Raw genomic sequence first — 11,664 nt, forward strand, 5'->3', positions numbered from 1 at the left:
TTTGTTCGTGATGTCAGAGCGTTATTCGATCACAGATTTTGGCATTTATATCGTATGACAATATTGGCGTAAAAAATTTTTATATGAAATTTTAAATCAAAATTGTCGATTTTAGCTTAAATTCTGCAGGGGGCGCGGGGGGGGGGGGAATCGGGTTTGGTCCCGGAGAAAAACTTGGGAATTTCCAAGACTTTGCACCCTTAGTTTGCATATCAAAATCGTGTGATTTTATCATTTACAAGTATCTAAAAGAGAGCCTTTTAGAATTTTCACGCTAGGTGGCAGTAAATCGTAAGCATTGATTAAAAGATAAGCTCTTTGTTATTTAAAGATAGTCTCCTTCGCTTGTTTCCTCCCCTCGATTAAAAACGAAAATAAACTGCTGTTAGGAATAAATAACAGTTTTCTCCAAAATGGAGGATTCCGATATCTTTTTCAACTCAAATACCCTGCCGAAATATAAGGTCAGTATCAAAAATTGATTTTGCGAGATTCCTTTAAAACTTTAATTTAATCTATTCTCTATTATATATCAAATTCGATAAATGGGTAGGATCTTTTAAAGGAAATGCGATTTCAGTTGCAAGTAATTTTCTTAATGACCCCCCGTAATACATAATATATTTAAAATGGTTTAAATTATTATTGGTCAACAAATGCAATATGTTTCCTTTAGATTGGTGCATTAGCTGTCAAAACCCACAGTTTTTTCGTCACTGCTATATTAATAAAGCTAAAATATTAACTAATTCACACAGCAGGTTTTAAGAATTTGGCTTTGGATGTCCCCCACGTGAAGCATGAAAATAAAGTTTTAAATAACAAATGTATTTAATGAAAAAAAAAAAGCTGTGTCAGGGGCATCTTTGTATGTAATGAAAACATTAAAAAATGTGCTCACTCCTTTTGGTTAAAAATGTTAAGATCTATAACAAAATATTAGTGAGATTTTGAGTCGGATTGTCTCGCACGTGACAATGAAATGACCGTTAATGTTACATTACAAGCATCCTTAATTTCATTTTTAATCTTAATTATATCCGTGAATGTAACTTGAATAAATATCAATAATACGGAAAAGACTTGCGGTTCGACTCGTAAGTAACATGCGGTGTTTCCATGATTTGTTTTTAATTTTTTTACAGCATGAAAATTTTTTCAGGCATAAGGTTCATAGGATCAAGTACTATACTCTGGTTTTACAGCAAAAGACAAATGAAAGAAATGTACAACAAGCCCCTAAAAAATTGCTTTGACGATTTTGCAAAACTTTAAGTGGAAATACATCTGCCAGCCTCCCAAATTGCTACAAAAAATTTTCCACCTAAACTTTTCACCACTTTAGCCTTTCAGAAGAATATCAGCGGTAAAAATAAAAACAAAAATAAAATATTTTATTTTAATGACATTTCAAGGTTTTTGCAGCCATTCAATTTAAGAATTCTCACACTGCATTTCACCCGTCAGAGCTGTTGTAAAAATAAGGAAGATTTGTATCAACCATTTATTAAATTGTTTTGATATTAGTTTGAAATCGATAGAACTCGTTTTAATCAAACATCAATCAAGCATTTATAATCAAACATCAATCAGGCAACACATTTAAAGCTTGACACCAGTTTTCTGAACGGGTGTGAAATTTTTTACGCATATGTTTGCCCTTTATTTCTAAAATTTTCAACTTTGGCTGTTAATTATTGTGATACTTTTGAATATAAGCACCCTTTACATAAAGTATCAAATTTCTTTTAAAAAAAAAATAGTAGAAAAGACACACGGTAGAAGTGAAACTTGTATCTTTTCTTTTCTTTTCTTTTTTTTTTTTCCACACTAAACTGTCACTTCACTCTCACGTTTTCTCTAGTGTCACGCTGTTGTTCTTTCTGCTCCTTACTTAGGCACATTTACAACGAAACTGCATGTTTTAGGAAGAAAATAGATTGTAAACAACAAGAAAACTTAATGATAATCGAAATCTGCTTTTAAATGATTCCAAAAAACAATGAAAAATAATAGCAATGGGGTTGTTTTCTTCAATCAAAAGTTCCACTTTTAGTCACTGAAATTGATGGAATAAGCAAAATAAATGAATAAATAAATAAAAATAACATGGAGCGAGGAAAAAACCTTCATTTTCCTAGCGCTGAATTTTTAATTGTGTTTTTAAAAGTCCGATTGTAGAAATAAGACGTGGTCTTTATGACGTCACAAATGATGTACTTTGGCGCATCTCTCCACGTTATAATAATCAAGAAGCGAATTAAAGATTACACTCTACGTTTGCTATCAACCGTATTGTTGCCAACACATGTGGATAAAGAAGCGAATTAAATATTGTTCTCTCCGAATGGCAACAGTGAATGGCATTTCCTCATTTGTGATGTCATCAGTAGAAGCATAAACAACGAAAGCGCACCGACTGTAATATTTTTTTAAATATTAAACTTGTTCAAATTACTTAAAGAATGGTCAGATTCTATATTTTTAAGCATGCTCTTTCTGAAAAAATACTTGAAATATTTTGGAAACGACCCCATTATAAAGTTATTTTGTTAATAAAAATTAACAAACTAATTCCAAAGCTGAACTTAAACAATGTGGATTATGCTTTTAAATTAAGCTTAATTTTTTGACACGAATGTCGCCAAAGAGGACGGATTTCCCTGACCGAAGGTTATCCAGGGGGATAACATCTGCCCCACGAAATTGCAGTAAAAAAACTTCAAAATCCAATGGTGCGAAACCTACGACCCGAGATGCCAAATTTGGCTCTTGAAGATGATCCATGTGGCCTGTTTTGTTTAAATTTTACTGATCGAAAACCGCGATTAATGACAAACAAGGTGGTCTTGAATACACACTAAAAATTCTCAGTACACATTCGAAACACGTTTTGAGCACTTAAACTCAAGATACGTGTTTTAATTGCCTGAATTGCACTAAAAGAAATCCGAATGTGCTTGGTTAAAAAAAAAGTGCTGAAATATGTCCCGCGAAGAATGTTTGTTTAATTAGAACTGTGTTGAACGCATTTAAAATGATTGGGGCACTTATGACAACAGATTGCGAACAAATTTGGTCATGCTTTTGAAATCATCGCTTACTTTCGCAGAAATGAGGAATAGTTTATCAAAAAGGAACCTATCCACTTTTTAGAAAAATTCATTTTATGACATTTTCTAAATCTTTCAGATGAAGTTCATTAAATCACTTATTCTCAAGCAGTCCAAACGTGGAAAATCCTATTTTATTTACGGGTAAAGTGTGGCTTTTTGATCAAAAGGTAACAAATCCGTCCTCTGCACGTTTTATTTTGAAAAAAAGGGAACATATCCTGAAAGAATCTGTAGTATCCAAAGGATCACATGTCCAAAATCCTCAAATTTTAATCCACTACTTTTAGGTTCATGTACTTCAATAAGAGAATATGAGAAGGATAAATATTAGAATTTTGGTGAAATTGGAGTTTTCGACATTCAGATTTTTGTTCAAAAGGGCACATATCCAAAATTAAGATAGCGATCTCTGTTTTTTTTTCTTTTACACAAACATTTCTTACTCTGGGCCATGATTTGCTGCGATTTTGTGCTCAATTCTGTAGTCAGAGAAGTTAATAAAACTATTTTGCTCTTACCCTAATTCGTTTTTCTCACTTTCTGAACATTTTTGGAAAATGGGTATGTTCCCTTTTGATAAGTTAGTCCTCAAATGGCATTTCCAACATCTTTCTTCAACTACCAGTCAATAGAATCTTTCAATATGGTACTAGTTGAAGTTTCGTAGCCGCGGATTTATCAAAGTTCATAAATTCTCTACATATATTCATGTATACGTGTTCCAATTGTCAGGAGGAGCACGGTAGTACATGTAACTGTTCCAGAAGTTTTTCAAACATTTTAAGAAAGTTCGAAAAAGGAGCTGATATATTTTTTGTTATTGATAAGTTGCGTCGAATCTGTTAATTGTTATTATCAATGCAGTTTTGATATGAGATCTTATCGGTGAAAGTTATTCTATCTTTGGAATACCACACTCCATAACTGAAAAGGTTTTTATACATTGTCTAGCGCGTTCATTGTCTGGTACGATACAATTGCCTCATTCTTGACGGAATGCGTAACACATCAAAAGAAAGAGGGGTCCATCAAGAAGCAATTGAAAAGGACAGGTCGACGTATTTGACATTTTTGTGTCTACAGCAGTGTCGAAACCAACCTTGTGTTTCTAAATTTTTTATTTATAAATACGTTATAATATTTGCTGGTTGCTATATCATAAAGCAATGGATGATCAGTTGAGTAAACTGCTGCTTAATACCGTCACAAAAATGTATCGGAAAGAGTTTACTGTAATTAAACTCGTTTTCACACCTTATTTGTTTTTAATTTGGATTAATTAAATCTTCTTCCTCTATGGAATAAAATAATCAAACATTAATCAAGCAACACATCTAAAGCTTGGGCACCAGTTTTCTGCACGGGTGAAACATTTTTGACGCATATGTTTGCCCTTTATTTCCTGAATTTTCATCTTTGGCTGTTAATTATTGTGACACATTTGAACATGAGCAGCCATTACATAAAGCATCAAGTTTATTCTTAAAAAAATTAAAATTCAGCCGCAAAGACACGCGATAGAACTGAAACTTATATCTTTCCTTTTTTTTTTTTTTTTTTTTTTTTTTTGCACATTAAACTGTCCCTTCACCCGCACGTTTTCTCTAGCGCCACGCTGTTGTTATTTCTGCCCTTTACTTAGGCATATTTGCAACAAAACTGAATGTTTTAATGAAGTAAATACATTGTAAACGACAAGAAAACTAATGATGATCGAAATCCACTTTTAAATAGCAATTGCAAAAACAATAAAAAAGAATAGTAACTATAAAATTAACTTGTTAATAAGAATTAAAAAACTTATTTTCAAAGCTGAACTTAAACACACAATGTGGATTACGCTTTTAAAGTTAGCTTCATTTTTTGACACGAATGTCACCAAAGATGACCAACTTCCCTGATCGAAGAGTTTCCATTCCTTTGGGGGTTAACAACTGCCCCACGAAATTGCAGTAAAAAAAAAAAAAAAACTTTAAAAATCCAATGATGCGTAACCCAACAGGTCTAAAATATGCATTTTAGGGTGGTTCAAAAAAACTTTTTTTCTGAGTCCAGGACACCACCTATTTCTTTTTTTTTTTTTTTAACACTTACTAATATCATTATGCTGAAAAAGTTTTAGCTTCTTACTCAAATTTTAAGAGGGTGCTCATTGATTTTCAATTTAACATTGGCCGTATCATAGAAAATGCCACAAATTGAGAAATATTTAATTTCCCCACCTGTTTTGTTGTAAGAAATTATTTTATTGCAATGTAGATGCATATTTTTAGTGTATATTATAATATGTAGCATTGTATTTTCAGTTAAATTCTTTTTTTTAACCCCCTCCCCCATCTATTGAAGTTTGGGGGAGGGGGTTGAGCACCCTCTTTCAGTTGAAATAGGAAGCTAAAATAAAGATTTGGCGCATTTAAAACTACTTCTTATATAATAATTATCTAATTATTTCATTGTTTGATATTTTTGTTGACGTTTTCGAATAGATTGAACTACACATTCATTTAGATGGAGCAATCAGAACTTCCACTCTCTGGGAATTAGCTAAGTAAGTGACACTTTTTTTTTTTTTGAGCAATCACGATTGCTTATTGTTCTCACTTGACCTTTGAATGACGTTCCTATGATTTTATTTCCCCCCCACCTCCCCCTGCATCACCACCGTCGACCGGCCCTTCCCGATGCTGCTGCTCTAGCGAAAACCGTCTCCAGGGTGCGTCCATATCCTACACACACTCACACACATAACACACGCACACACATACACAAACACACGTGAATGCGAAAAACATAATTTGAATTCAAGGTGTCAAAATTCAAATTAATTTTCTTTTAATTATTTCTTTTTTTTTCGAAAATTAAAATATGATGAAACTTTGATGTTTTTTTTTTTTTTTTTTTTTTTTTTTTTTTTTGAAATCACGGTGAGCCCCGGTAAGATAAGTTCAATTTTTAATTCCATGTCGGGGACGGAGACGTAAAGTTTTTACACGTTTGCAAAAAGCTCTAGCTTATTCTTCAGCCACCAGAAAGTCGTGCGTCAAGGTATGACGGGTGAAAATTGCTTCTACTCTTCTACATTTGAACGCAGCAATTGCCTGTTTGGTGATATTTTAATATTTGAAATTTCCCCCCTAACTGCAGTGGATTAACCCTAAACTCTAGTGGATAGCGTTAATTTTCAACCATTGATCCTTCATTCCCCTAAAATGACTCTTACCAGTAAAACAGTTAAGTTACCAGATCGAGTTCTGCCTTGTCACAATAAAGCCTTTCCCTGCATGTTAAATATTACCAAAACATTTTATCAAATTATCATGCAGTTCCGCGAGTTTCATTGTTGAAACTCACGGGTTACTCGATCATCGGCTATTATGTATAAGAGAGGAAGATAAGATATTTTGAATCCATCCCAAGGTTCCAACTAACTAAAAGTGAGGCCCTAGGGCACCAATGATTTGGAAGTCCCCTGAAGACTCCGTAACAGAATGACCCGTCGGAAAGCATTTCTGGGGGCCTCTTTGTCAATGCCAGAACTATGTATAAATGATTTATCATGTGCATTTATGAATACCCTTCGAGGCCCCTCACAATAATGACATGGTCAATTCGTTACTGTAAGAATAAATAAAAATTCTCCTTTAAAGTATTATTTTTCTTCCATCAAACAAGTCATAATGTTTTTGTTATTATTTTAAAAATTAATATGTAATTCATATAGTTTTAATATTATGAATAACTATTTGAGTAACATGGGATCTTTTAGTTAGATGAGGCCCCCGACCCAGTGCTCTGTCCATTCCTTTTGGTTTCATCTGTACTTCAATGTTCGTTGTTCTTAAGACGGTTGGTTTAACATTTTCCCTATTACTTTTTTAGGGAGAAGAAAATAGACTTGCATGTAGATTCTGAAGAGGAGTTTTGTTCGTCTTTAATGGTTGACGAGCCAACTAGCCTAAAGGATTTTCTTAAGCCATTCGAAAGAATCCTCCCTATTATTGTGTAAGTGAATCAATAGTAGCCTGACTCTTAAGATATAAGGGGACACTCATTAAATACGAAGGGTCCCAAGGTAGAGGGAAGGTGAAAAAATCTTTACATACCTTTATTTGGGGAGGGGGGTCAAAACCATTCTTATCTAACATTTTCCAAATCTATATTTTATATTAGAAATCGCGCGGTCGAGTGGTTTGGCAGGAATTATATTCCATTTACGTGTGAAAGGTAAAAAACGTATTAGGATGAGCTGTTTTTACTTGTTTTTAAAGAAAGAATAGTGTTAAATATATTAAAAGCTACGCACTATTATATGTAAGATTCCTTAATTTATTATTTTGAAAAACGATATGGAATATTACGTAAGAATATGAAGAGGGGTTTGAAAAATCTACGTACCCTTGCATGGGTGTAGGGGGGTCAAAAATCCTTACTTAATTAATGAATGGCTCCTAATTACAGAATACCCGCATGGGTGGAGCTGAAATAAATGAAATAATGATTACGTAAAAGAGTGTTTAGCGTTCTGCTCGGATTTCTTTCACTTCTTCACACTGTAGAAACAATTCAGAAACGTTCCTGGAAAATAATGGGCAGCTAATGTGCCCAATTTCTGCAAGTACCATACCTTGCTGCGTTTTCCGATAAAAGTCAGTACATAACCTCCCTGCGTAAGTCGGGATTCGACTGTAACCTTCCTCAAATCATCCTGGAATCTTTTGCAAAATTGATAAATCGTCTCGGTAAAGGGCTAGTATCTGAAGGAGAGCAAGGCACCTTCCTGATTTACCAGGAGTAGAACCCCTTGAAAAAGACAGGCCGACTTAACCGACATTTTGGTTCCAAGTGAGCTTTGGATCCAACCTTGTTTCTAGTATTTATAAATACAGTATAATATTCGCTGGTTGCTATATATATATATATATATATATATATATATATATATATATATATATATATATATATATATATAGTAAAGTAATTGATGATAAATTGAATAAAATGTCATTCAAGTTAAATCTAGAAAGATAACTTAGTTCACAAATTCAAAGAAAATGTATCGGGAAATGTTTACTGCAATGAACTTCATTTTCACACCTTATTTGTTTTTAATTATGCTTTAATTAAGTCTTCTTCATTTACAGAATAAAACAGGCAAACATCATTTAGGCAACACATCTAAATCTTGGGCACCAGTTTTCTGCAACGAGGCTTTTATAGAACTACTAGTTTTTTTTTGCCAACTGACAATTTTGGAACCAAAATGACGGATAAGTCAGCTCCCCTTATATAGTGGCCTTAAACAAGAGGGCTTCTGACAGAATTATTGCAGCAATGACCAGGGCTTACACTGAATTGCAAGTACTTGCGAAGCTACAGATCTCAAACTTTAATACATTTCGTTTTCGCTTGGATTTTCATGGATTTGGAAGGGCCATAGTTGAACGGAAAACGAGACATTTAATTAATACGCTCAATGAGTTTTTAAACTGGTAGCTAAAAATGACAACATGACAAATTAAATAACAATAAAATACATCAAAAGTAGCACAGATCAAATAGTTACATAGAGCTTCTGACAATCCAAATGTGATATATTTAATGGTTCAAGCAAAGTTTGAAAATCAACACTGAAAACAATTCAGAAAGCGTCCTGGAAAATAATGGGCAGCGGATGTGCCCATTTTCTGTAGGTAACATATTTTGCAAAAACAGAAATGTTTTCAGCTAAATTTCAGTAATGTTCCTGAAATCTTTTTAAAGAATTCAGTAATCTTCCTGACCAAAGGCCAGCGATATTCTCTGGAGCCTTCAAAGAATACTTTAAATTTGACATAATAACTTTTCATCTTCCTGTTTTGCCAAGAAAGCTCCATAAGCAGAATTGCAATCATGGATAATGTACGAAAGTACCATGAGTCCAACTCGGCTGCATTTTTTGCAAAGCTGTCGCGTCCAGAAACTTATTCGCTCTTATTAGGAGCTTATTCAATCTGGACGGGACGTAATCGAGCTGAAGTCAATACCACTTATTAAATACGCTCAGTTAATCTTTATACAGGTAACTAAAAATATTTTTCACTTCAGTGAGAAGTCGACATTCGTACAACTTGTAGCAATTCAGGAAACTTTTTGACAAAAATACTTGATTTTGTCAGAAAGTGGATAAAAACCTTTAAAATCGTGAAACGTTCCACGGAAATAATCAGTAGCGATTCGTATTTTTTTTACAGTAAAGTAAGCGCTTTGTTTGTGTAAGCGTGTTGCTCCATGCTGTTTATTAAGTTTTCGGACACTGGAATAGGAAGCGAAGACCAGACACAGAGTAAATTTTGTTCCAGCTCAGGTAACGATCTCGGAGGAGGATTCTTGCCGCAACCTGTCTGCCAAGATAATCCCAAAGATGTTCCATCGGAATCAGGTCCGAACCGGAGATCGAGCTGGCCATTCTTTTCGTTTAAAACCGTGATCCTCAAGATACTCCTCAACAATCCGAGCTCAGTGAAGTCGTGCATTACCATCCATCAGAACGAAGTGCATTACCCAATAGCAACTGAATAGGGGCGGATATATGGATCAAGGATATCATCCCGATATTTCAGACCTGTCAGAGTTCCTCCATGGAACACACGCAAGTCAGTAGGATCACCGAATGAGATCCCTGCTCAAACCATGTGATTCCACCACCTCTATAACTGTGTCATTCAACAGTGTTGGATTGATAGTATCTAGTGCGCTGTTCCCTCCAGATCAGTAGATGCCCTGAATCACTCTCCAATGTAAATAAATCTGGACTCGTCTGTGATCAGCACAGTAGCACATTGCTGCTGGGTACAGGAAACATATTCTCTTGCCCCGCATAAGTGGATCCTTCGCTGTGGTTCGTTGAGAACACACACAACTGGTCGTCTTGCATAGAGACCTGCATTGTGAAGCAATTTCGCACAGTAGAAGCAAAGATTCTTCTTCCTTATGCTACAAAGTGATCTGCAACGAGCTGCGCACATTAGTGCTTCTCCTCCTTCGGACCAAAAGAACTAGAAAACGGTCTTCTGCAGGTGTTTTAGCTAGTGGTCGGCCGGGAACAGGTCTTCTGGACACATAATCTTCGGATTGGCATTGATCCCAAAGTCGTTGAACAACACTAAGAGACACTTTGAAACTTCTAGCAGAATCATCCTGAGACAATCCCATTTCTATCCCGCCACTGCCCGCCACTTTAACAAATGGGGTGAATGACGTCTCTGAGACATTTTCTAAACTCTATTGACCATTGACACCGAGACTGTCAACAACAGTTGAAAATCAACACAACTTACTAACAAAAGTACGAAAGCTTGATATTTGCCAATTTTTTTCTCACTTCTAAAGATATGTTCTTTTCTTAAAAATAAAAGTCGTAGCTTTCGTCTTTTTATAAATGGTTTTCAAGTTCGTTATTATCATTCATGTAAACTATGCATTTTATTGTTACTGCCATTTTTTTATGGTGAGCTTTAAAAAACATGTTGTACCTTAACTTTTTGAGGTCAATGTATTTCACTTTGCCCCACATTCTCCTACATCTTCTTTTGAAGTAAAATATACTAAAAAAATATGGAGTGGGTGCAAAGGTAACGCACATGGTTTGAATTGTCATATTGTTTCTTTGCAGCACAGATTTTAAATTTTCGATCCACTGAATTTTCTAACAGATTTCTTAACAAAAATTTGTAAGCAGTTGCAGGTTGGTATTATCATGATTTAATAGTATTACGTTTTTGTGCTTTGCTTCCAGTGGGGATTTGAAAGCTATTGAACGTATCGCTTACGAATTCTGTGAAGACGCCGCTAAGGAAAATATTCTGTACGCGGAACCACGTTACAGTCCCCATCTCCTGAGTTCCTGCTCGGTCACAGCAAAAGATGTCGTGAAAGCAGTGAACAAAGGACTGGCACGTGGATCTAAGGATTTCGGTGTCCATGTTCGAACTATTTTGTGCTGCGTGCGTGGGAAATCAGGTAAGATGCGTTTAAATCAATGAAGCTGAAAATCGAGAAACTTCGATTAAATATTTATTTCATTTTGCTTTTTCGTAATTTTATGATTAAAACTGTTTTCCAACTGTGAAGTAAACAATTTACGGTGTTCATAAAATACCCCGCCAGCTCAGTCATTCCATCCGAGGACTGCAGTTTCGTGCTTATCAGCACTTAAACTGATACCATGCCTTGCCTTCAATATTCGAGTTGAACCGAACCATGTTTCGGTCACTCGTCTGGTCAGGGCTAATTCTATATTAGCTACCAGTTTGTTGTGCTCTCTTGGCTCCCTTAAGAGTTTTTTTTTACCACCAGCTAAGATACTTACTAATCCGGGCTGATGAGTGCTAATAAGGACGAAACTGCAGTCTTCAGATGAAATGACTGAGCTGGGGGTGTATGTTATGTAGTTCTACATTAGCCTTGGCTACAGGGCGATAACTTACTAAAAATAACCCACCGTTTAATCAGCGATACAGGTCAGAGATGCAGAAAGTGAGATTAACCTCCTACCCCAAATACACTTACT

At 35.0% G+C, this 11,664-nt stretch overlaps 1 protein-coding gene across 1 annotated transcript; it reads left to right on the plus strand.

Moving 5' to 3' along the window:
- Window positions 1-354: 354 nt before the first annotated feature.
- Window positions 355-11,114, plus strand: LOC129232960 (adenosine deaminase-like; the record flags this gene model as incomplete). Its single annotated transcript, XM_054867048.1, has 4 exons — window positions 355-464; window positions 5,603-5,664; window positions 6,996-7,118; window positions 10,891-11,114. Coding segments are annotated over exons 1-4 (460 nt in total), but the record flags the coding sequence as incomplete, so codon positions are not given.
- Between the last annotated feature and the right edge of the window lie 550 nt (window positions 11,115-11,664).

Source organism: Uloborus diversus, unplaced genomic scaffold, assembly GCF_026930045.1.
Source record: "Uloborus diversus isolate 005 unplaced genomic scaffold, Udiv.v.3.1 scaffold_1400, whole genome shotgun sequence".
Taxonomy (NCBI): domain Eukaryota; kingdom Metazoa; phylum Arthropoda; class Arachnida; order Araneae; family Uloboridae; genus Uloborus; species Uloborus diversus.